Below are 27,339 nucleotides of genomic sequence, written 5' to 3'. Positions count from 1 at the left end.
ATTTTTGAAAATGTGTTTTGTAAATGTATGCTCACTAATAGGCTTCTTTTTTGTTGTTGTTGTCATTATAAATACAAGGCTGGCTATGAATGAAAGGGCCGCTTGCAAATTTGGAGTGTTGATACAGTGAAAAACATTTAACACTGAGCATTACCCACTGCCATTCTCATTTGAACCCAGGCAGTCAGGCTTGTACCCCTTCCCACAGCAAGCCACCCACACTGTTCTTGTCAAGGTCACCTGTGACCACCAAGACATTAACTCCAACAGCCAATTTCCAACCTCTTCTTACCTGACTCAGCAGCAGTACTGGGTTTGTCACTTGCTTCTAGAACACCACACTCTTTGTTTTTCTCTTACCTCATCCCTGTTCCTTCTTGGTCTTACTCACAGAATTTTCCTCACCTCACCTCCCTCCTGTTTTAGTTCTGGAGAGCTTCAGAGCCCCCTCCTTGGGCATCTTCTCTGTCTCTACCTGCTTCTGTATTGTCTCCATCCACTCCTGTACTTTCCGATATTGCCTGAGATTGATAGTAACAAACAGCTCCTCTTCATAACTCTTCTCTGAGCTCCAGACTTCACACCACCTGTCAGCTAGATATCTCCACTAGAATGTCTAATAGCCTTCTCCAGTTGAGCAGGTCCAAAACCAAATTTCTGATGCCAAATATCCCCAAATTTGTTCTTCCTTTCAAGCTCTCCCTTGTTTGTTGTTAATGCCAAAAACCACGGAGTCTTATTTGCTTCTGTTCTTTCTCTCACTCTTATCAAATCCATCGACAACCCACCAATTTTTCCTTCCAAGTATACTCTGAGTCCACTCCTTTCATTATCTTGATCATTATAATTCTGATTGAAGCCATCATCAGCTCTTCTGTGGACAATAGCTGTAGCCTCCTGTTCTTCCTTCCACATAACACAAATAAAATAATTTAACTCCTCTGCTCAAGTCTCTTCAATTGTTTCCCATCTTAATCTGGGCAAAACCTTTTTATAGTGGCCTATAGTGCTTCACACGATCTAGCTCTCTTACTGCTCTACCCTGAACTTCCACTGTTCTGCCCTTCCCTCCCTCTGTTCCGTTCCACACTCTTTGCTCTTCCTCAAGCACACCAGACACCCTTCCACCTCACAACCTTCCCCGCCATCTGTGCTCCCCCTGGCTTGATTCTTTTTTTTTTTTTTAGGTTTTTTTTTTATATTTTATTTATTTATTTGACAGACAGAGATCACAAATAGGCAGAGAGGCAGGCAGAGAGAGGGGAGAAAGCAGGCTCCCTGCTGAGCAGAGAGTCCGATGTGGGGCTCGATCCCAGGACCCTGGGATCATGACCTGAGCTGAAGGCAGAGGCTTTAACCCACTGAGCCACCCAGGCGCCCCCCTGGCTTGATTCTTCAAAAGTCACATCAGGGAAGCATCCATACTAACCCTATTTTAAATGCAATCCCCCTTTCTTTGTCATCCCCTTTCCCCTATCCTGCTTTGTTCTTCTCCATAGACGTCGTCACCATTTGACACATATGCATTTCACATACTTATTTTATCATTTATTTCCCATTGCTAGAATGATGCCCATACTTCATGAGGGCAGAGATTTTTTAAGTGTTTGTTGTTGTTGTTGTTCACTGTCACATCCCCAATGCCTAGAAAAGTATATGGCATACAAGAGGTGTTTTATAAATATTTGCCAGATTTTAACTGAAGTTTGATTTAATAATAGGAATTATGGCTTCTCCTTCTCTGAGTACAGTTGACCCTTGATTAACATGGACTTGAACTGCACACACGCACTTATACACAGATTTTTTCCCAATAAATGCAGTACTAGAAATGTATTTTCTCTTCCTTATGATTTCCTTAATGACATTTTCCTTTCTCTAGCCTTCTTTATTGTAAGATTATGATACATAATACTTATAACATACAAAATATCTGTTAATCATCTATTTATATTATCGGTACAGCTTCTGGTCAAAGTAGGCCAACAGTAGTTAAATTTGGGGAGAGTCAAAAGTTTTACATGGAAGTTCAGTTGTGCAGGGATATTGTTCAAGGGTCAACTATAAATGCATATTTGACAATAGGTGATAATTCAAAGGCAATTAGAACAACATGACTCAGTGGCAGGTACAAAATCTCAGTGTATTTATACATAACTCAAAAGGTAATATTAATGAGTTAGAATATGCAAGTATCTGAGTAATACTTTAAAAATACTGAATTTTTGCATTTTGTAAAAAGTAGCCTATATATTTACCAAGGTACTTATTATAACTTCTTCATCATTCCAATATCCAGGGAGTTAATGCCATCTGGTGTAAATTTTACATGCAAAAAATAAATTTACCGTGAGTAGAGAGAAACAATAACATCAATGCCCTACAATAGGACATTAATACATTAGCTCAATATTAGGGGATAAGCAGAGTGGTTCATTGTGTGCCAGTTTCGCAGATGCAAAAAGTGAGGTGGGAGAAGAGGCAGAGAGGTTGCTCAGCTAGTACAAATCTGGGGTGATTGATACGAGATTCAAATCCAGGACTCCTGACTCGGAAGTCCACACTCCTTTCAATTCAGTCTTATATTCAAAATGGTCTGAAGCCATTAAGTGCTCAATAAAATGCCAAGGAGTCAGTAAACCAACTTAGGTGGTGTACACAATAGTGCAAGTTTGAACAGCAAATTCTACCTGTCGCTGAACTACGACAATCCAATGAAGGTGAAATAATGTTAATCTGCATGTAATTATTTAACTTTCTGATCACCTGCATTTTGGCAGGCAAGACGGACTGCCACCTTTACAATAATCAGCTAATAAATCCTCATGATTGTTACACTTTTATGCAGAGCAGTAATCTGAACAAATTGGCTGCCGACAGCTGCAGTAAATTGCCAAGAATGAGTGCTGTCAGAGAACAAGTTGTTTTTATGAACATGCAGAATAAGTAAATCCCGTGTCAAGCAATCTTATTCAGTTGGAGTTGTTTGCAATCCAATATAGCAAGATTTATAATGTTATTTATTAGTGTGCAAAATGCTCGTTTATCTTTAAAGTGGCATTGATTTGGGGTACATATATTTTAGGTTGGTGAATTGCTACTGACTTTATTTGTTGCATTGTTATGAGGGCTAGGGCATTGGAACTGCCCATGACAGCAAAGTGCTATAGATGTAAGCTTCGCTAGAGAGCTATAGTTCATCAAAAATTAATTGTTATCTGATTATTAATTATTAATTGGTTATTGATATTAATAATCAATTATCAAATTAATTTATTTCATATATAATTGTTGATTATTATTAATTATTGGTGGTGTTTGATAAGAAGAATCTATTCCAAATGGGTAAGTTCGGGATAAAGAACAAATGCTTCCAAATTCTATAAGCATAAAAAATAAATCTGTGACTCTGTATTTAATGCAGAAGGAAGGAGAATGTGAGATGTGTAAGTATAGTGTGGCAAACAGGGAAAATAACCTTTGACTTTCCCTATTAACAAAAGTAACTTTCTCTGTAGGTTGAAGGTCATTGCATTTGACACTCTGTAGGTCCTGACTTGCAATGTTTCTTATTTATGATACCAATTTGTCAATGACTCTTTTACTTCCTATATAGAGTGGAAACAATCCTCCTGTATTAGTAATTTGGAAGCACAAAGACAGCTAGTCAGAAAATTCTAAACTGAAGAGAGTTTTTTCAAGAAATCATTGTATTTCACTATTTTTCTTACTAAGGATTGAGTGAAATATTTCCTTAGGGAGATCGACAATATTTAAGGAGAGAATGGAATGTGTCATTGATTCTTGTCTTGGTTTTTCATAAAATCAACCCAAGCCAAATATATTAAGATTTCAATCTATTTTCTTTCATGGGTTACTATTCTTTTCTTGTGAAGATTTCTTGTAGAAGTTTATACTCAGTGCCGTGTTTCTTACACAGTGGGCCAAGTTTTCAAGGACGGTTTTCATGCACCACCCTGTGTATATTGAATGGTTTACCTTCAAGTCAGTGAATGAAGAATTTCACAAGTTTGTAGAAGTATGCTCTGATAAAGCAGTCTCCCCAAAGATAGTTAAATGGTGACAACTTCTGACAACAGAAAGACAAGAAGAGTATTAGCATTTTGTAATGTCAGAGATGGTGTAAAATGTGCATAATTGTGAAACTTTAAAACCATGTAGTAGTTATGTATTGAATTCTTTAAAACACAGAGATTCTAAAGAATCACATATTATATTGATTTACAATATAAAATTGTACAATCTGTTACGTATCATTAGTTTTACTAATGTAAAATAGTTCTCATGTATTACGAACTCTCAAAAAGCTTCATCATTTTATTGTGATCATTTCTGACCTGAAATTAGGTCAGAATTATAAAATAAGTGTTTTTTTAAAAATTACACCCACCTGGGGCACCTGGGTGGCTCAGTGGGTTAAAGCCTCTGCCTTCGGCTCAGGTCATGATCTCAGGGTCCTGGGACCGAGCCCTGCATCGGGCTCTCTGCTCAGCAAGGAGCCTGTTTCCTCCTCTCTCTCTGCCTGCCTCTCTGCCTACTTTTGGTCTCTATCTGTCAAATAAATAAATAAAATCTTTAAAAAAAAAAAATACCCCCACCCAAGAAATCCTGTTGAGGTTTGTCTTCCTGTTCTGAAGGCTTTTTTTTTTAATGTCTTGCTAATCGTGATGGCTTCACAGTATCATGAGCTAACACATCAAGACACAGCACACACTTAGGAGTTTATCGTTAATGTAGATGTAAATTTCAGTTGCAGGTATTATTCTTGATACTTCGGGGTTGTTTTGGCTGAATTCTTGTGAGATCTGATTACACCGCCATTGGTGAGTGACTCCGAACGTCCCTGACACGGAGCTCCGCCAGGAGAAGGGGTGGTTCTGCGTATTCTTGTTTATCATTCTGCTCACTTGTGCTTGTTCAATTAGCATTATCTTCCATCCACAGTTTCTTTACTGGGATCTTTTAAAGCCAATTGTCCATTTTGTGGGGATTAGTTCAGTTAAAACTAGATTATATAATCCGTAAATCCACTTAACAAGGCATATATGAACTGCAATTCAGTGAAAGCAAGTCAGCAAGTAAGGGGGCCACCGCCAGCCCTTCTATGTTATGCAGCTCCTACTCTTTTCTAAAAACCTTGCAGGCCGGAAGTTATGTGTCTGGTGCATGGGCCAGCTGTGTTAATGCATATATCAAATATTTTTAGAGCTTGATTCCTGTCCTGTGCAGGATTATTTAGGTGTGTTTGTTGTTGTTGTTGTTTGTAATTTAAAAACAGGAGGTGCAGAGAACCATAGCGGAAGTTAGGGAAAACTGAATGGGAAATCATCAGAGGGAGAAAAACCGTAAGAGACTCTCAACTCTAGGAAACAAACTAAGGGTGGCTGGAGGGGATGGGGGTGGGGAGGATAGGGTAACTATGTGATGGGCATTAAGGAGGGCACATGATGTGATGGGCACATGATGTGATGGGTGCTGTGTGTTATATGCAGCTGATGAATTACTGAACACTACATTTGCTTCCTACACCCCAGCATCCTCACATGTATGTACATATATGTATCCAAGCACAAGTCTGTTTCATCTGGGAGGAATAGCGTGGGTTACTGATTCAGAAATGGCAGATAGAAAGGTAAAGGAGAAAAAAAGGTGATAAGAACACTGAAATTTTACTCTGGTCCTCTGCACTATTTCTTATGTTCCACGTATGAGTGAAACCATAGGATAATTGTCTTTCTCTGATTGACTTAATGATTGATAGATTGACAAATTGGGTTCAGCAGGGATAGTAAGTTTTAAAATTCTCCAGCATTAAACCAAGGCATGTGTGATAATAAGATCATACATTATACTTAGATCAGACTTTCAACTTTTCAAAGTACTTTCTCATCTATTATGTCTGTGTTCTTACAACTCTATGCAAAGAGAAGGCATTTTTTAAAAAGAACATTTATGGGGCGCCTGGGTGGCTCAGTGGATTAGGCCACTGCCTTCGGCTCAGGTCATGATCTCAGGGTCCTGGGATCGAGTCCCGCATCGGGCTCTCTGCTCAGAGGGAGCCTGCTTCCCTCTCTCTCTCTCTCTGGCTGCCTCTCTGTCTACTTGTGATTTCTCTCTGTCAAATAAATAAATCTTTTAAAAAAAAAACATTTATTTGTTTGCTTATTTATTTGTTTGTTTATTTATTTATTTATTTTAGAGGGAGAGGTGAAGGGGAGAAGGGGAGGGAGAAGGAAATACAATCTCGAGCTGAGCACAGGGCCTGATGTGAGGCCAGATCTCACCACCCTGAGCCAAAACCAAGAGCCAGACGCTTAACTGACTGAGTCACCCAGACACCCCAAGTGAAGGTATTTTTTTTTTAATTCCACTTGATAAATGAGGAAAACTGATGTATAAGTACTTAAAGTGACTTGCATAATCTCAGAATCCTAATAAATAAACTTTATTAAAACTTCAGTATTCTAAACCCTTAGCCATGGACTCTGAAGCCATTTGAACTTTGTTCAAAGCAACATGCTGAGTCTGTGGTATTTTGGGGAAAAAGGAAATGAGAAACTAGCAGGCTTAGCAATGGCTGATGCAACAGATCAGATCAAAATCTGTTGGATTTTAATGCAAAATCCAACAGAGGCCTGCCACATAAAGCACTTAAAAAGCAATTAATACATAAAGTAGTTCATGAGTGAGTGAAACAAGTGTTGAAAAGAAATCAAACCACTTTCTAGGAAGACAGTATAAGATGGTAGAATGAGCACCTTGCATCCTAGCTGTGACTCTGCCGCTGTCAGCATGGGTAAATTTTTGGTTTCTCTTGATTTCTGTTTTTTCTGTAACTACTCCAGTACCTATAAAGCACCAGCTACATCCCAGGAGCTAGGCTAGGCACCTGCCATTGGGGTGTCTCAGGATACTGGCAGAGAAGGACAACTGCAGGGTATTTCGTCAAGAATGAGTAAAAATTTGGCAAGCAAAGATAGATGCATCATCTCAGGCAGAGGTGTGTTTGCCTTGTGCAAACACAAAGAAAAAGGTAAGGCCTAGCCTGGATGGTGGGAGAATCATAAGCTGTCTAGAATAACTTCAGTAGTCAGTATGAGTCAGCCAGTGACACACAAGCTGATGGTAGGTCAGAAAGGGCACCACTGCCTTGCCAAGGAGATTCCATGGGTGGTGGGAACTGAGAAGAGCATGGTAGGCTTGTGTTGTAGACAGCTGTAACTGAGGGGATTGACTTGTATCATTGGTTTTTGCCTTCACCGGATTCCCTGAGAACAGAGCTTGAGGCAATGATTAAGTGCTGATCATTGGGAGGTACAATTCCAAGCACTAAAGGGGAGAGAAAGAACATAAAGCAGGGAAGACTAGGAGGCAACACGAGGCAGTATGTTACGGGGAGGACCCCTGCTTCCTGTGTTTCAGAGACATAGCTGGTTGCTGTGCACCCACCTGGCTGCAATTGGACAGGCAATATGGAGAATCATACTTTGAGGCACTCTGTGAGAAGGAAGGAGGTGTGAGGAATTACCTTCCCATCTCCTCTTCCATCAATCTCAGTTCACCCTCCAAGAAGACAACTTCTGCATTGTTTCATCTGGTTACTTTGACAGGTGATCAGGGAACCAGATCCCACAATGCACAGTGTGGCTTTTTATCCAAACATAGAATCAATCTTAGAAGCCAGAAACTTGGGGCATGTGGCCATTGGGCCTCAACGCATGGTGGCAGCCAGGGGAGAGCCCAGCTTATTTTGGCAAGTGAACGTTGAGCCAGTCGTAGGTGGAAGCCCCATAAGGACCCAACCACAGTTAATTGGTCATGGTGGTGGGATGAAAAGCAGTCCCTTGGGAAGGCACAGCCAAAGTCCCAGCTGTAGCAAAGCAGGCAGCAGAAGATCCAGGAGGCCATGACTCCAGCAGAATCTAAGGGGATGGTATACATATCCAGTAAGTTTTCAGACCTATATGTGGAACACCAATATGAAACAGATGCAATAGGAGCTGTTTTTTGAACCAGAGAGAAGAGTCCACACCCTAGTTCTTCAGCTTTCTCCCCTCCATGGTGACTTTTGAGGTACCCCTTAGTGTTCCTTGAGAGGCAATTTAAAAGTGATGAGATTATCTGCCTCCTGGTATCAAATTGAGACTTTGGGGGGGGCAGATAATACATTTGAGGAATAACATTTCATTGCCTGTAAGATGAATTTGGTCTCTTAGTTGTTTGGCTTGTGGAATTGCAAAGAAAGGAAGATGTAAACAAGCGTAAGCATGGATAGAGTTGTAGTGAAGTGTGAAATTTGGGGTTTGCAGGAATTTGTAAGTTCATCTAGTTCAATTACCTCATATCACAGATGTGAGAACAGGAATTCAAGGGGGTATGTTGTCTTGGGAAAGGTCATAAAACTAATTAGTGACAGATGGCTGAAACCAAGGGGATCTGACTCCCGATCCTGAGCTCTTTATCCTGTGTACACGTTGGATATATGTACTCCATCAATTTGCTTCAGTACTTTTTAAATTTTGCATTATCATTTTTTTTAAAGAATTTACTTATTTATTTGACAGAGATCACAAGTAGGCAGAGAGGCAGGCAGAGAGAGGAGAGAGAGGAGGAAGCGGGCTCCCCGCTGAGCAGAGAGCCCAATGCGGGGCTCGATCCCAGGACCCTGGGATCATGACCTGAGCCAAAGGCAAAGGCTTTAACCGACTGAGCCACCCAGCCGCCCCTTGCATTCTTATTTTGATATCAATTTGAAACTATTAATTTATGCCTATTCTGACCACCCAGATGACCACTGAGGACTTCTATATCCAAAATGTAGTAAACCCTTCTTTCTTTCGGTTTTAACAGTACAGATGAGCTCAATACAGGTGAATCTGCCTGTTGCACTACTATACCAGATCACCACAGACTACGTGGTTGTAAACAACAGAAATTTATTCCTCACAGTTCTAGAAGCTGGTGAGTCCAAGATCAAGACACCAGCAGATTCTGTGTCTGGCTTCTTGGTTCATAGACTATTGTATTTTCTCTGTGTCCTTACATGGCAGAGGGGTGAGGGATCTCTCTGGGGCCTCTTCTATGAGGTGCTAATCTCATTCATGAAGGCTCCACCCTAAGGATCTAATCACCACCCAAAGGCCCCACTCCTAATACCACAACATGGACCAATAGGTTTCAACATATGAATTTTGGAGACAAACATTCAAACCATGGCACTGACCTAGGGATAAGTACTAGGGTCACTTTGCAATAGACTCTTTTGCAGGAGTTCCATCTTTGTATATACTTATTCAACAGCAACAAAACTTCTTTTTTTTTTTCAGCAAATTCCAGCAATAATTTGATTTAATATGCATTTAATGCAGTATCAGTGATGCTGTAATGCTAACTTTTTTCTCAAGTTAACAAGACAATTTTGCTCAATTATCAGATGACATTTCATTTAAAATGGCATCTGAAAAAAAAGAAAAAAGAAAAAAACATGGCATCTGAGCCTCGCTCCTCAGCAGAGTTTTTAGACAAATAGGAGAGCTGACCCCAAATAGCAAAAAGAACCTTGGAGTCATTAATACTCTCTTCTAATACATTTATATTAATAGGCATTTTCTATATTGAAATTATTAAAAAGTCGAAATTCTGAAGCATTACATATAGGACATCATCTGAAACTATTTCTACACAAACATTTCGAAACTTTAGTTGCAGCAAAAAAGCATAATCCTCCCTACAATTTACCAAGTTAAATTTTATTAGCTTCAGTTTTTTAAATTCAATTTGTGTATCTTTCTAAGTTTATCTTCTTACAAGAGCAAAAACTTACAGTCTTTTTCTATAGCTTATATATATTTTAAAAGTACAAAAAATACATAATTTCATGCTTGAAAACTGAGATAATTTTTTCTGTTAGAAACAAGCCCAGATTTCACCCAGTTTAAGAACCACTGCAAATAGACACACTTTGTCCTGGGATACAGTTACTTAATGAAAACTAGCCCAGGAAGAAAGCCTACATCTTCGATTCCACTCTTCCAAGTTCAGTTCCTGGTTTTGCTTACAACTAACTGTATATCTCCATTAAGTCATATCACTTGTCTGGCTTTCAGTTTTCTTATTGCTAAATGAAGGAGACTGTGAGGATCACAAATATCTATGCAAGTTTGAACCAGATATAGAGTTAAGTGAAGTTGTGTAAATAATAGATAGTATTAGGGACAGCAGTTAAGTCAGAGGACACATCCATGGACCAGATGTGATCTGAAAGTTGCCAGTTGGAAACTCTGGGACTAAATCATTTTTATAGCACCTTCCCCAACTCTAGAGCACCCAACACAATGACTCTAACATAAATGAAGAGTAAGCCAGCATCCATATGACCGCGTAAAATGGTAATAGCCATAGAAAGAAACCTTCCAGAAGGTGTCAATGTATTTTAAGAGTGGTGCAGTGTCGCACAAAAGAGTAAAGCAAGGATGGAATTGAGAAATGCAGGATCCAAATAAGTGAAAGAACTTTCTTGTTCCCAGCTTTATCCAACCAAAAGTACTGTGTGAATTGTAACCCATGTGTGATTCTCCAGTATCATACTCCCAATCTAATCCAAAGTTGAATTCATAGTCAACAAACTACAGGTGAGACACTCCGCCGGTTGCTGGAAAGATCTGTAGAAAATCATAATGACGTTTTTCCTTTTTCTTAGAGAATGCATTTGATGGGTTGGTTGTCACCATCACATCTTTCTCCTCAATTTGGTCCAAGTGTTATTGACAAGAACTTTCAATTCCAATTAAAATTAGAATTTTAGACAGGGATTTGGTACGTTTCTTCAGCCTTCAGAGTTTAAAGGGACAGCGTGAAAGTATTTTGAAATGCTTGTCGTATTTGCAGAAACAATGAAGTTATCTGATATACGTTCTCCCTTTAGGAAGATGTTTTCCATCTGATTTCCTGCTCTCTTTCAACAGTTAGCATTGACACACATGGACTTTCTGCCCCTGGCCAGGGTGTTGCTTTCTGTTTTCATTTCTTGCATCTGTACTCCTCTTCCTCTCAGTTGTTTCAGTCCCAGTCCCTATCTCTCTTGTCATTTTTGATAGGCACAAATGGAACGAAAATGCAGACTTTGGTTCATTTCTAAATTTACTCATACTAAGGAAATGTTTGAACCCAACTATTAGCACTGAAACCCTATTCATAGAAATTTAATTTAAAAGCAAAGCAAGAGCGCGCCTGGGTGGCTCGGCTCAGTTGTTAAGCCTCTACCTTCGGCTGAGGTCATGATCCCAGGATTCTGGGATTGAGGCCCACATCCAGCTCCCTGCTCGGTTGGAAGACTGTTTCTCCCTCTCCCACTCCCCCTGCTTATGCGCCCTCTCTCTCGGCACCTCTCTCTCTCTGTCAAATAAATAGATAAACAAACAAACTATGTTAAAAAAAAAAAAAAAAAGCAAAGCAATAGACAGTGAGTGGAGTAAAGAATAAGGAAGAACAGGGCACCTGGGTGGTTCAGTGGGTTCAGCCTCTGCCTTCGGCTCAGGTCATGATCCCAGAGTCCTGGGATCGAGTCCGACATCAGGCTCCTTGCTCCCTCCCTCTCTGCCTGCCTCTCTGCCTACTTGTGATTTCTCTCTGTGTGTCAAATAAATAAATAAAATCTTTAAAAAAAAAAAAAGAAGAAGAAGAAGAAGAAGAAGAAGGAAGAACAAAAATTTAATCGGTCCCTAATAGCTGACAATAGCTGACTCCCCTGTTTATGATATGTTGCCACATTTATGCTTAAAATTGTCTATTTCCTGTTTTAAATGCCTTTTGTTCATTTCCACCCCCTTTCTCTCAGTTTATTGGCTTTGCAATCACCTCAGTATCTGTCTCACCCAAATCAATTGACATTTTTATTAAATGAGTTTGCAAGGTGTTTAGCTCTGAGAGAAAAGCTTATCAAGCATGGACTGCCATGTTGTGAAACCTCTCTTAGTAAAATGCTGGTACATAACCCTTGAGGTATAATTTTTTGGAGGATTTGCTTTTTTATTTATATTTATGTGTGATGTTCTATGAATAAAGTGGCTTGGTTTTTAAAATGTAAAACCTTATGGCCTCATCAAAGTACACATTTTATTCATTGCTTAATAAAATTCATGAATGAAGAACACCCATTGTTTTAAATCCTACACAAGAACTCACATTCTCAGTGGTTTGCCTCTCCAGACAGCTCATGTTAATCTTTCTGTAGGCAAAGCTTCACTTAACTAGGCCATCCAGGGATTGAAAGTGCCTCCCAATTTATGAATACAGTGACAGTGGGTAGTAATAGAATCAGATAAACATGTTTTTTGTATCTTACAGAAATAAGAAATTAGACACTAAAAATAATCAGGATCTAAATTTTCGAAGAAAGTGTGCCAAATGAAAGATACATCCTTCCAGTGGTTCAAACAGTGTTTCTATTGATTTATTTTTCACATAGCTCTGACCAGCCTGCACTTTCACTGTTTGATGTGACAAAAAAAAGGAAGGAAAGAAGGAAGGAAAAAAGGAGGGAGGGAGGGGGAAGAAAAGAAGAGAAGAGAAATGAAAAGGAAAAAAAAAAGGAAAAGAAAAGAAGTAGCCATTTGCTAATTCAAAACATTTGTTTCCAGGTGCCAGGTGGACCTGTCGTCCCTCAGTAGGGAGCAGACACACAAGTTGGAGTTGCAGCTGGAAGAGGGTGAGGGGCACCTGGTCCTGCTGGTCACCCTGACAGCTTCGGCCACAGTCAGCATCTCTGACCTCTCCGTCCACTCCCTGGAGGACCAGAAAGAACGGGAGGAAATCTTAAGGAGATATGTACGTATGTAACCCTCCTAATTCAGGGTCATGTGTGATGAGTTGGTAAATGATTTATCTGGAGTAAAAGAATTACATCTGAAGAGCTGTGTGACCATTGAGTCAGCAGAAACAGAGCGCTCGACAAATGCAGATGCCGCTGCCCTGAGGTCCGCACACCTGCTCCTCTCTAGAGTTTCTTCCAAACCAAGTTCTAGATTCTGAGCCTCCCAGCTCAACTATCGTGCAAGGCAACTTCTCATAAAGCAAAGTGAAGCATACAGAATATTACCTCAAAATTAATTCATTGACCCTTTGTAATTGCAATTAAGAGTTCTTTGTCTTTCCAAGTTTGAAATGGAATTAATGACACCTACATTAATTAGTAGCTTGGTAACGAGAGGATATTCACAGAAGGAATTTTTATTTCAACTGCTTAGAAAAGCCTCACTTCATTCCTTTTTCTTATTTTAATTGAATGTGAAATATAATTAAAAGGAAGCCTCCTTACCTTTTGATCACTTGTGGTGTGATGGGGTGGGATAGTGAGTCATTATAGTAGGCATCCTCAATTTTCACCAAACAAAAATCTCCACACCCCAATCTACCTATTACCCAGCATCCTCCCTCCGTGCGTTTTCCAACCTGTAGTTTTCTTGAATCAACAGAGAGGGGAGCTCTTACTCCACCATTCTCTCTCAATGGCGGCTCGAAAAAGTGAATGCCTCAGTACCCACGAAGCTGGGGGAAAAAAAGCTTTTCCACTTAAAATGACAAAGCTTGTATTGTACAATGCTGCCAGGTGTTTAGAAGGCTTCTCTAGACATTCAGCCATGAAACCAAGCCCAGACTAACAAAGAACCGCTTAATTTTTTTTTTTTTTTTTTAGATTTTAAAATATTCCTATTTGCTGACTGACATCCTTCCAATAACTGAATTTAATAAAGATGTACCTTATCGGGCTGTGCAGATAACATGAAGTACTGGTACTAATGCTCTACAATATTCTTCAAACAGATTAGCAGGATGTACGTTTCAGCAAATTTATTCTGGCTATCTCCACCGAATCAGCTGTCTGCTAATGCTTGTACAACTCATCCACCAATGCTGTTATCATAAACAGTTTAATAGAGGTGACTTAGCAAGGCTGAATACTATATATTTTTAAACCACCTAAGAGCCCAACGTATTGTTGGGCGTCTTCTAACATGTGACTGCAATTATGAGAATCATTTCACATTTTGGTACCCACAAAAACGTGTTCTCCTCTTACCAGGGGTGAGCCTTGTGAGTAGAAACAATTTTAAAGGAGTTAATTGGTAGATTAATATAAAAATTCTGGGTATTATGAGACTGTATTTTATGGATTAATATTTGATGCTATCCCATATATTAGAATGATAGTGCTAGGCTAGGTAATTAGGAATAATCCAACTATTATGGATTTTTTTTTCTTTCTTTCTTTTTTTTTTTTTTGCTGGATGGGCTTCCTTAAATCGGCCATTTCCATTCAGGATTTGAATATTTGTTTCCGCAGTTTCTTTCAAATGTTAGTCATTATTCGAATAAAATGTAAAATACTGTGTGAATGCCCCAGCTGATTCTCCGATTACAAGCTGCTCCACATATTAAAAAGTGAACCATATTTAAATGTGTTTTTCGGTTTGTTGTTTTGTTTTTGTTTTTGTTTTAGCCCTGCATTTCAAGCATAGGCCTGTATCTCCCTCTGGAGACCTCGTTGCTACAAAGCTATTGTAGGCAGTATAGCACATATGTTATAATTGCTTATAGTAATACAAGAACAGAGACCCGTACTGGGTTGTTTCCGCATGTTTCCTTTTTATTACACAGATTATGAAATGAATGAATGCTGTATCATGTCTGAAACATCACTTGTTTCAGAGAAACATACAGAGGAGTTTATTTGGGGAATTATTTATATGTTTTCCTGGGAGAACGTGTTTATTTTTTAAATTTTAGGCGAAACTTATGAATGTGATTTGGCCCTGGCCATAGTGAAAAAAGTAAATGAACTGGCCCCTGGAAGAACTCTCCGTTTCTGTGGTTCCGTTGTTCATTGTGACGCTTTGAAGCCCCACAAATTAAACAGACATTACTGTGTGAGCCATTATTTGATCACCTCATTCTGAAAAGATGGCTAATTCCATTTTTCTTTTTTCTTTTTTTCTTTTGGGGAGAGGAAGGCAGGGAAGGTCACTAGGGGGCGGGTAGTAATGGGTAGTAGACCAAGAGCGATTGTATGACCTTTTCAGAACGGGTATGCTGAACCCTTGCTCCCCCTTGTCACAGTTTAAAAACCAGAGGAGCTAGTTTAGAGAAGAAGTTGTTAGCATTCCATTTTTATTATGACATTTCACAGTCATCTGATTTAATGTCCCTTGACCGGATTGTCCACCGTGAGACGATGGGCTTGAAATGTTATTTAGAGCATTGATAAAAGGTGAGCGGTTCTAAGATGACAGCGAGTCATAAGGCTGGTGGTGTGACATTAATTTTCTCCATAACAGAGATGGAATAAGACGTCATGGTGACAAGCTGTCAATCAGCGCCGGCCCCTCAGAGCATCTCGATGCCATAGGATGGGGTATTGCCTCTCCCGTAATAGAGCTGAACTGAGATGCTCTCCCTGACAGCTGCTGCAGCCATAGAGAAAATATATTATACAGCCTTTCATTAAAAAAATAAAGAGGACTCCTCTCTAGAGCATTTCAATCTTTTCCCATCTATTGAGGGCTGAAAGGATTCACAGCAAATCATAGATTCCTCTGCTATGGAAATTTCTGGCTTCAGAAGGCATCCAGGTTTTGAGGCCTTCTAAAATAACCATAAATAACAGGGCAGGAGTACCTCTTGATGAAGCATTCCTGAAAGGTCTATTTTTAAACTGATATATTTAAGTTTTTTGCCTTTTTTTTTTTTTTTTGGAATTCTTATTATAAGCGATGTGTCACTGGCCTAAACAGTTGAAGTTGGCAATAAATTCCTGAGTGTCAGCTGACTGGGGGAAAGAAACCCTTCAAACAATAATTACCCCTCCAAATGAGAAGCAGAACATCGGAGCTGAAGCATTAGAAGCTACATGTCTGGGCAGGGAGGTTACTCATATGAAACAATTCTCAGCCCGAGGACTGATGAGATTTGTTTCAGACACAGTGAAACTTGGTTTCAATTGCACCCGACAATTAAAGGACAGAAATCTTTTGATAAAACCCTTTTCTATCATTAAAATAGGAGACTTACCTGGTTTATAACACTCAGGAAGCTCGGAGATAAGGAGAAGCTTCTCAAACCTGAGGTTACTGCATCAGGAAAACAACATGCCTACAAACCTCCGAATTATAACAATGCTGTCTCAAGTGTCTCAAGTTCCCACCATTAAACACTTCGCTTACACGAATTTAAAAGGAAAGAGAGGTGCATTTTTCCTGAACCCTGTCATCTGGGTAGTTTCAGTAGATTTTGGGTGATAAACTACTGCTTAAAAACAATACAAGATTAAGAGCTAATCCTGTGCTCAACACTCTTAAAAGTTAGGCTCTGAGATCACCCGTGTATCTGCATTTCCTCCTCTCAGCATACCAAGGTCATAGCTTTAGTGTACACAATGGCTATCATACAGGACTGATAAGGTTAATATCTCAGTAAGTTCCTGCTTGTCAGTATTCTCACATCCTTAATACAAGGGTGGGAATGTTGTTTAGTAACAGTTTGATTACTTTGTTATGTCATGCTCCCTGGTCTTAAAGCATTTTAGGGATTATAATACAGAAGTACGTTTCTGTATTATACTGAAGTAGACTGAAATACCTTACTGTATTATTCTGTACTGAGTAGAAAGGCTGGTCTTGTTATATGTAAAATGCTAGGAAGTGTAGACTAACAAATACATATCAGTATTCTCCATCAATACTTACTCTTTAAGCATTTATGAATTATTACATTGGTATCTCTCTTTTAATGCTTTCAAGTACTATATTTCCTCAAACACTACCATTATTAATTTGTAAAATTAAATAGGTTTTATCCTTTGGATCTGATTCTTCTATTAAAATTTCCCTACTTCTTTTTATTTTTATTTTAAAATTTTTAAAAGATTTTATTTATTTATTTGATAGAGAGAGCACAAGCAGTGGGAGCAGCAGAGGGAGAGGGTGAAGCAGGCTCTCCACTGAGCAGGGAGCCTGATGTGGGGCTTGTTCCAGGAGCTGGGATCATGACCTGAGCCAAAGGCAGATGCTTAACCATCTGAGCCACCCAGGTGCCCCATAATTTCCCTACTTCTATACACACTACAATGGCAAATAAAATTACAAACTTAAGAAAAATTATTCATCACTTTTGAATTTATTCTTTGTGATCAATTTGACTTCTTTTAGAAGTTATATATGATTTTTTTCCTAAAACGTTCATAGAACTATGTAAATCTTTTGAATCAAATATTAGAAAATAGTATTTCAGTAATTCAGCCCTCATCTAGCACAAGCAATTTCCAAACTCACCAAGAAGAAAACAGTAAAAAAAAAAAAAAAAGTAATATTGACTTTCTTAATCCTAAAGGCTGAAGTGTGTTTCATGATCAACAAACTAAGACTCAGTACTAATGATCATTAGTTTCCAAACCATTGTGCCCATAGACGACAGATTCTTTGGAGTGCTTCAGTAAAGGAGATTGAAGGAAAAAAGTAGGCATATCCTATTCTGTAACTTATTGTTCACCATTGTTCACTGATAATTATGGGGAAGAAATGTGGTTTTTTTATTCTTTCAAAAAGTTTCATATAGCAACAATTATCTACATCAATACATACGTGTGTGCCTATGTGTGGGTGCACATTACTAATGGTGGAAGGGTAATCTGCAATGAAGAAACACAAATATCCCTTTGAATCGCTTAAGCTGCATCCTGAGATCAATGATAAAACTTGGTGTTTTGGGGTCCCTGGGTGGCTCAGTGGGTTAAAGCCTCTGCCTTCCACTTAGGTCATGATCCCAGGGTCTTGGGATCAAGCCCCACATCGGGTTCTCTGTTCATCGGGGAGCCTGCTTCTCTTCCTCTCTCTCTGCCTACCTCTCTGCCTACTTGTGATCTCTGTCTGTCAAATAAATAAATAAAATCTTAAAACAACAACAACAAATTGGTGTTTCCTCACATACTCTTTGAGACCCTCTAGGACCTTTCTTTTCTAACACTGATGTTGGGGTCTTTCAGAGCCCATTGAGGATATTTCACAACCTGAAAGATGTGGGATTTCTCCAGGTGAAAGTAATCAGAGCAGAAGGATTGATGGTTGCTGATGTCACAGGTAAGAAATGAGGCAATTCTATTGTCTGTACTTATTTATGTATATTACTCTAATATATATAATATATTATAATATTTAATGTGTAATACATATTTATAGTCATTATTATATATGATATATACATATTGAGCAGCGTGCAGGTCTCACACTATTTAATGACTAAACTTCATTTTACCTGACTCCATCATCAAAGTAACTAATATAAATATAAGGTTTCAGGTTTGATCTTGTAAGAATTGCCCCACCCAACTTTTACACTGTTTCTGCTTTTTGAAAGAAAAGTAATGTATTAAAAACAAACAATAGAGGGCGCCTGGGTGGCTCAGTTGTTAAATATCTGCCTTCGGCTCAGGTCATGATCTCAGGTCCTGGGTTCGAGCCCTGCATCTGGCTCCCTGCTCAGCGGGAAGCCTGCTTCTCCCTCTCCCACTCCCCCTGCTTATGTTCCCTCTCTCACTGTCTATCTCTGTTGAATAGCTAAATAAAATCTTTAAAAAACAAACAAACAATAGAGAGTAAAATAGCTTTCAAATTGTTGCCTTTTCCAAAGTTTGTCCAACGTAGTGGGAATATTTCTTCCAGGTTTCATCATTTTGGCATTTTGGAGAAATGCAACATCTTCTCTCAGGCAGTATCAGCTTCCCTCAGGTGGTATCATAACATCAACACTTAAAAGTCCAACACACAGGAACTCTGTTGCATAGTTTACTGAAAATTTTAGGTGCAAAATATTTGATTACTTGGTATGAACTCCTGGCATCTGGGTTGCTGGTCCAATTTTTTTGTTGTTAAAATTCCTTAGCACATCCCAGAGAGAATTCTGGATCTGAACTAAGCATCTACATTGTTCTAAATTTTTTAATCAAGAAATGAACCTAGGGGCGCCTGGGTGGCTCAGTGGGTTAAAGCCTCTGCTTTCGGCTCAGGTCACGATCCCAGGGTCCTGGATCGAGCCCCGCATCAGGCTCTCTGCTCAACAGGGAGCCTGACTCCCCCTCTCTCTCTGCCTGCCTCTCTGCCTACTTGTGATCTCTCTCTGTCAAATAAATAAATAAATAACCTTTAAAAATATTTAAAAAAAAAAAAAAAGAAATGAACCTATAAAAATGCTGAAATCAGTCTTATCTATTAAAACTTCCTGATTTGGATACTGCTGTTTCTGCGATGTATTGATTCACTAATGGTAATTATTTCATCAATTTCCAGAATGAAATCATTGTTTTGAATTTGCAATTATGTGACCATTCATTTACTCTTTGGTTTCATGGGTTTGGAGCATACTTATACCATTCCTTAAATTGTCTAACTCACGATGGATAACAAATAGCACTGGCTTGGCCAATTTTTTGGTAAGTTTTGCTCCTCTTGAAAGCATCCGCTTATTATTTTTTAGAAACATGCTTGCCATCGTGAATGTTCAACAAGTTGATCCTAGTAAGGTAATAGACTTATCTAAAAGGGAGAAACTCACTTTTCCTACCACCTAGGAGCTTGTAAATCCATTACATGATGTATGGTGCCCTTCTTTAATTCATCAAATATAAACAGAACAGAATCAAAACCAAATTTTAAAAATGACATGCATTGAAAATAAAATAGCAGATGTCTGCTCCAGAACGGTAATATTTTTAAAATTTTAATATTTGCATAGTATCAAGTGACTGTTTATTGTGTGATAAAAATGTTGAGAGTTTACAGTTTCTTTAAACAGGTGATTGTCAACTCATTTGTAACCAGGAAGATAGTAACAACTGTCAAATATTCTTTCAAAACAGGCATACTTGAAATTAGGGGGAGAGAAGGTAGTTTATAATCATTTTGCATGTATGCTGACTGGGTTCTTCATGCTAAACAATTAGTGAATGTTAAGTTTATTCATTTTCTTTTTTACTTCTGTTGCGGTTATGCTCAAATTAATCTGGGCTTAGTAATTTCTTTTTTTTTTCTTTTATTATGTTGCATTAAGTCTTAGAACCAGCAGTCAACAATGAATGATTGATTAACTGCTCTTTTTTTTTTAAAGAATTATTTATTTATTTATTCATTTATTTGAGAGAGAAAGAGAATGGGGAATGAGGAGCAGAGGGAGAGGGAAACTCAAGCAGAGTCCACCCTGAGCACAGAGCCCAACTTAGGGCTCAATCTCGTGATTCTGAGATCATGACCTGGGCTGAAACCAAGAGCCTGATGCTTAACCAGCTGTGTCACCCAGGTGCCCCAGTAATTGCTCTTTTTTTGGTTCACTGTGGACATTAACTTAAAGACTGGAATAGGAACCCAGTATTGCTTTCTCATTCAGAGGTCACGCCTGGCCTCTGATTCCCCGCAGCAGGTCAATTCAGAATGTGACATTCAAGGTAGTGCCATTGACCATCACAGGAGGCACCTTCAGTTTTCCCTGGGATTTTCTGTAGGGAGGGGAGCCCCCAGTGTTGAGCTGAAAACCTCTGAAGATGGGGAAAAGGCCTAAAAGAATCAATACCTCGGGGGGGTACCTAAGAGCTAAAAATTATTACTGAACATTTGTAGGGGACACCGTAATTTATTATACAAATATTCAAGTCCCCTTTACTTCAAAAGCTTAGATACCTGCCCATTACACAAGTTGAATGTAATTATATAAGTTTGTTTCTCTTAGAGAGAAGCTGTCATTGCTTTTAAAACTTCATGAATATGCAAACTATGTTAACCTGCTTGGCCTATATGCCACTATGGAAGTGAAAGTACATGTTCTTTCAAAGCTATAAAAAATAGATATATTTCTTTCCTAATGGCTCTATGTAAATTAATGTGAATAACAATAGTCTATTCCCTAGGGATTCAATGAGACATAATTTTGATCTGATACAATGAACTTTAATTTGGGGAATACTAAATAACAGATTCTCCATTTTTTTCCCTCCAGTTTTAGGGATATAAATCTCATGATTCCTCATTCCACACTGACCTTATAATCTAATGTGTTCTGAATGGAACAAGAGAGATGTTGAACTATTCAGGGGCAAGAGGATAATTCAGTCTTTGACCTTGCTCACTCGTGGACCTTTAGTGGTCTTTATGACATTTGTGATGGTGGCAGAAACTGAGGACCATATATTTAAGTGAGAAATGTCTGAATATACTATTAATTTTTTTAATAATATTTGCTTCTGGAAAGGATAAGTATTTATGTGTAAACTGATCCTTCCTGGTCTCTACCCTTAAATCTGGAGCACAACTAAGCTCTTTGAATACTTTTTTTTTTTACTTGTTCGAAGAATCATAGTTAAGCTCTACAACATACCGAGCAACAGTTAGAAAAACGGAAATTGAGTCAATGGTGCTGTCTTCAAACCCTCAAATTAGCAACCATTTACAAGTGTTGTGGATGGCGAGGGGGAGATTTTAAATCCCTGATGGCTCTCTGAGCTAAGCAGAGTATCCTCTAGCCTGCTATAAATGAAGCTATCGCTCTAAGATACTTAGTTGGCTTCAGAACACTTTTTTTCTCGGTGAGCCTCACAAGATAAACTTCTATTTGACCAACTTTGCTCTATTTTAAAACTATTTTTAATGATCAGAACACAAAGTCAAACTTCCATAGTTTAAGCAAAAATTTTTAAATTACAGCATTCCATCATTTAACATGAGCCCAGGAACAAGAGATTCTATAATCTTTTAAGTAGCCATCAATCTTACTGCAGTTACAAAGAATTTTTTCCTTTCAAAATGTAAAATTTTTCTTTTGTTACAACACATTCATTGAGAAACATTGTGATACTGTATTAACTCTGTGTGAATAAAGAGCAATTGAGACTCTCTTTGAATGAGTGAGTACAAAGCACAAATTACTTTTTAATGAAACCCTCAATTCTTTCCCTTTCCACAAAAAGCCTATAGCCTTGTTCAGCTGAACACTACTACAGTAGGTCACTTCAGTTAAGCTCCTAATAAACTGTTGATAGTCGAGGGTAGTTTTTTCTTCGGTCTCAATAGCCCAGTGTTGGACAGTGCACTTCAAATCATTAAGGTTAATACAGATTTAAAAAAGAGATTAACTCTGGTGGTTAAGGCCTCAATTTACAACTCCCACACATACACATGCATTGAGCAAGGCACAAGAGTGGATTGAAATTTCAGTCAAATTGTGGGCAGCCTTTCACAGCCTGAGAAAGTGGCACTCTGGTTTTCAAAGATGATCAGCTAAAGTCTTCGTGAGGAAAAAAAAAAGTTTGATTAAGTGAAAAATACTTCGCAGTACAACTTACTTACCTTTCAACTAAGCAGTGAAAAGGTGAATGTCTCTCTGTACCATCAAAGCAAAGCCTAGAGACTGTCTGGCTCTGCGTTCACTGGGGAAAATTTCTCTCTACCGCTAAATCAAGTATTCCTGAAAACTGGACAGTTTGTGAGGAGAGAAAGACCACTGGTGGGGAAAAAATATATATTTTTTGAAGGTGGTAGGAAACAGTTCATGTTGGAATTTGTCTTTTCTGGCTTCTAATTATCGTCTTCCTTGGATGGGACCTTATTTCTGCTTTCTACGGGACATTTAAAGTCTCCTATACCGAGTGAGGCTTTCTTCACTGAGTATTAGACCTGGCCTATTGGTTCTTTCAAGTTCTAAGAGAAGAAAGAGAAAAGGGTTCTTCTCTTCAGCCCCTCCCCTGCATTTTCCCCTGGGTTGTTTTTTTGAGTTCCCGAGGAAGAGGTCACAGCCTCCCCCGGGATACAGCCACTCGGGTTCAGAAACGGTGATATGGGAGAACTGTGAAAGCCTTTCAAAAGATGCCCTACCTTTTCACTGTATTAAAAGGAACACTAATATAAAACTTCTCCACCCCAGGTGAATTGATCTCTCAAATTAATGCACCATCTCTTTCAGGAAACAATAGAGGGCGAGGGAGAGAAAAAAGGAAGAGGGAGAGAATTTTACAATTAACATACTCTGTCACTGAAACAGTCCCATTAAATGAGCGTATCTTTTTCTAAAACAAGGCTACGCCTAAAGACCCATGACTCACCAGCCCCATAGTCTGGAAACCTACTAGTTATTAAGGGAGATGTTTACTACCCCTTTATTTGCATAGACTTTTCCCATGTTTTTCTTTAGGAAAACTGTCTTCATTGTTGGAAAATATTTAAGTAACAAAACAGCAGAAAAAGACATGCTACAGTTTTTTTTATCAGCTTCCGAGAGAGTCTTATTATCTTAAGAAATAACAGTTAGCAGCTCAGATTCATTAGCAGAGCTAAATTTAAGCCCCATTTGACAGGCTGCCTAGAAAACATTTTGTTTTGCTGTCTGTGGGCTTTAATTAAGATGTGTTCAATTTCAGTCCTCTTCAGTCTAGCGCCGCCCGCCCACCCCCCCCCCCCAACCTTGCTGTGTCACAGACCGGCGATCAGACACTTTTAGACGGTCCGGCCCATGACTTTGACCTTCTGCACAGTCCGGCGTTCCCTGGGGAACCGTTCAACTCATGAGGTCTGATTTCACACTTCCAGGATGCCTCAGCTCTCTTAACAATGACAGGGAGACAAAGCCCTTTAGAGCAGGCCGCATGGGGACTTGTTTAAATTGGAAACCAGAGAGGAGTCAAGGAACAAGGTTATGGGCTACAGAATAGTCCTTTTAATAAAGAGCTCACAGCTCTGGCTCAGCTCAAAGAGGTCTACCTCTGTACAATTAATTGAGCCATTTATCTGGAGCATCTTAGGCCTCTACTTTCTCACAGAATTGCGTGGTAAATATCAGCTAAGAAGCAAATGAGATATGCATGAAATGAATTTTAACACTTTGATTACTGTGCTTCCAGTCTTCATTAAAAGTAAATTTATTTGTATTTCTGACCTCATTATCAGTAGGCTGCCTGCATTTTTATTGGTTCCTGTGATTTCCAGCTTGAGTATGTCATGAAGGTATATTTTATACAGAGATTTGGATTTATTATTCTTGGTATTTTCCCTGAACATTATGGGTCTACTCAGAGAAAGAAAATGAAAGGGTGGTTGTACAGAAAAAAGGCGAGTCTATTCTTTCAAAGTTTTATATATAGTTGGAGAAATGCCGAGCACACATATATATAACATAGATAAGATATCGTCCTTTAAAAAAACTAACTTTTTGTAGGTTACCCAAACAAACTGCATAAGATGTATGCAGTTGTTGCTTGAGTGGGCCTCAGAGTACAAGAAAGAGCTCTACTGGAAAAAGTGGGTACGTTGCTTCTTTTATAGAACTGTAGCAGTCTGAATTTTTAAAGCATGTGGCTTTAATTACGTCATCATATTCAAGAACATTCATGATATCTGATAAATGCAGCCTTAGATTTTATGATCATTATTTAAAACCTATGTTGAAAGATGACAAAATATATATCCTTTAAACTCTATATAGTTCCACTGACCATATTATATATAAAATATGGTGCAAATCCTTCATATTTCTGAATTATCAGAGTTAAAATTATTTACCAAATAAAAGAGGGTTAGGCATAGATGTCACTCCTAATTTTTTTAACCTTTGCTATCATTAAACCTTAAAATTATATTGCTCGACACAAAAATACCTCCGTTTTACATAAAATGTATTCAAAATTTCCCAAGCAAAGCGTGCTTTATTTCCATTGTATAAAGTAACGATGTCCTTATTTGCTCTTTATCAAAAATAGTATAGTTTGAGAAGAAATTTCATCCAATTTATAAAGCACTAAAAATACCCAACAGCTGGGGCACCTGGAAGGCTCAGTGGGTTAAAGCCTCCTTTGGCTCAGGTCATGATCTCAGGGTCTTGGGATCGAGCCCCACATCGGGCTCTCTGCTCAGCAGGGAGCCTGCTTCCCCCTCTTTCTCTGCCTGCCTCCCTGCCTACTTGTGATCTCTGTCAAATCAATAAAATTTAAAATATCTTTTTTAAAAAAATGACTAACAGCTGACAGTCTTATCATTGTAACATGCCTAGTTTAGAAAACAACCTTTACGCATGCATGTTAAATGTCTTAACACTATATAAATACCTTCCTTAAGAATGAGACTAAACAAATGAAGCTATCACAAGGACAGAAAGCAAGTCGTTGCTCTTCATTTTTATTTTTTTTTATTTTTCTGTTCTTCATTCTTTTATGTCATCATAGTTCACACAGAAATAAAAGTGGTCTCCTTTTACTACTTGCATCTTGACAAAACTAAATCCTATTCTAAAATTTTAGAAATACAAAAGTGTTGTTCTAAAACCAAACAGATGATATGAGATATTTTTGAAAAGAGGAATTAAAATGATAATTTAACTCAAGGGCTAGTGAGGCTGAGTCTAAAACACTGAGCTAGTGTTTTAGATGGAATGACAGGACTCATGTGTGATTCATGTGCAGGTCACGTGATTGGAAGGTACTGCTTTGGAAGACTAGGTGGGATGACAGGAGAGATTAATAATGGGGTTTGATATGCTCTAGAGGTGAAGGACTATGGGCTGAGAAAGTAGTGGTCCCACTATCAACTGGACATGGGGAAAGAGAAATACTATAAAGTAATTAACTGAGTTCTGTGCAAGTAAGATTACAAAATGAGCCTTTAAGTAAAGAAATAGAGGTTTGCTGATCTGGCTTGGAGGGCTAACTCCCTGATTCTACTCAGTGCTTGAAGAAATGCTTTCCGATGCTAGAATTGTATTGTTTAAAATTAAAATGTTCTTTATTGTTTGTTCTGATATCGTTGTATCAATAAGCAATACATTTCCTAGAACGGTGGATTAGGGAATGGGTGTAAACAGAGAGGATCTGGATTTAATCTGACTTCTGGGGGAAAAAAAAAAAAACCTTACCACAGGAATACTCAGGTTATATGACAGTAAACTTAGGTGCCTAAATGACTGCGTGAATAAACCCGAAGAGTGATTGTTGTAAAGGATTGATGTCAACAGTAATGCCACATGGAGGAATATAGGGCTCTGTACTTGGTCTAACCTGGTCAACCTATTTCCTAGTGACTCAGAGGAAATAATGGATGGCTTCCTTATCTTATCAAACTTGCTAATAGGGATCATTAACGATACGCTATATGTGTATCATTAACTATACACTATATGTGCATATTAACTATATGGGATCGTTAACTATACACTATATGTACATATTACATATACGTGTATACTATACGTATATAGTATATATTCACACTTTTAAATATGTATATTTTATTACAGTATTTATACATAATATATATACATATCCATATATGTGTGTAATAAACTTAGTTCAGACTGAAATAATAGGGTTAGTTCAACAAGGTGGGCATTGTACATAAAAAGCCTTACCAGGATACAAAACAGTAGTGTCTTGCTTTAGAGTAGGAAATACAGAAAAAAGTTTAGGGTTTGAATTGAGTTTAAGCTCTGTGAAAATGAATTATGCACATGTCAACTATGTTCTGTTGTTTTGCAGTATACAAATTATAAAGGGTAATTATTGAGAATGACACTCGCTTCTGGACGCATCGACCACACGGGGGTATGAATTCAGTGTTGGAAGAGATTCTTTAAACAAGGACATTGACAAAGCAGAATTTATTCTCAATTAGGTTATCTGATGTTTTAAAATCAAGTCAGTTGAGAATAACCCATGAAAAACAATACTAATACTAGTAACAGTGGTGGCAGCAGCATTTATTGAGACCTTATCACATGTCAGATACTACCCTGAGCTTAGAACGAGGATTATCACAAATCTCACCACAACCTAATTAGTTACTGTTGTTCTACCCACTTTGCAAATTAGAAAACTGAGATGTGGAGAGGTTAATGAAACAACTGGCCGCATTAGCATGTTGAGAAGACACGGTGAGAACTACTTACACTACTCCTGTTTGCAGTCTGCCCCAGCAAAATGGGCTGCACAGGCTCTCGGGGAACTAATATCAAATCTTAGGCAAGTGCACCTGGTTGGTGCAACCAAATTCACATCTCCCACCCTAGCTGCAAGAGAGTCTAAAGATGTGACCTTGGCCTTTGCAGTCTCTCTAGTTCAGGAAGAGATGCCAGAAGTTAGAATACATGCTCAGCAAGCCATCTACATTACCCAGCTCAGGAAGGCAGGTCATGAACATTAATCAGGTAATCTAAGTGACAGGTGCTATGCCCTCACTTTTCACCCATTAATTCATTTAAAGTTTAAAAATGGCTACAGAGGGCAAATCCTTAAATCGGTACAAGTTA

The 27,339-nt window shown here is 38.5% G+C and overlaps 1 protein-coding gene across 11 annotated transcripts in view; it reads left to right on the top strand.

Moving 5' to 3' along the window:
- Positions 1–27,339, top strand: part of MCTP1 (multiple C2 and transmembrane domain containing 1) — a 543,974-nt gene that overhangs the window by 346,426 nt on the left and 170,209 nt on the right. For all 11 annotated transcript variants that reach the window (XR_009354067.1, XM_059175490.1, XM_059175489.1 and 8 more), the window contains 2 exons: positions 12,660–12,846; positions 18,056–18,149. Coding sequence is in view for 10 of the 11 variants with exons in the window: in XM_059175490.1 (XP_059031473.1) it covers positions 12,660–12,846; positions 18,056–18,149 (281 nt within the window). In the remaining variant the exon portion in view is untranslated. The remainder of the gene's footprint in view (positions 1–12,659; positions 12,847–18,055; positions 18,150–27,339) is intronic.

Source organism: Mustela lutreola, chromosome 5 (assembly GCF_030435805.1).
Source record: "Mustela lutreola isolate mMusLut2 chromosome 5, mMusLut2.pri, whole genome shotgun sequence".
Classification (NCBI taxonomy): Eukaryota; Metazoa; Chordata; class Mammalia; order Carnivora; family Mustelidae; genus Mustela; species Mustela lutreola.
Note: the sequence above shows the minus strand (reverse complement) of the source record. Positions and strands in the feature narration are given on the sequence as shown.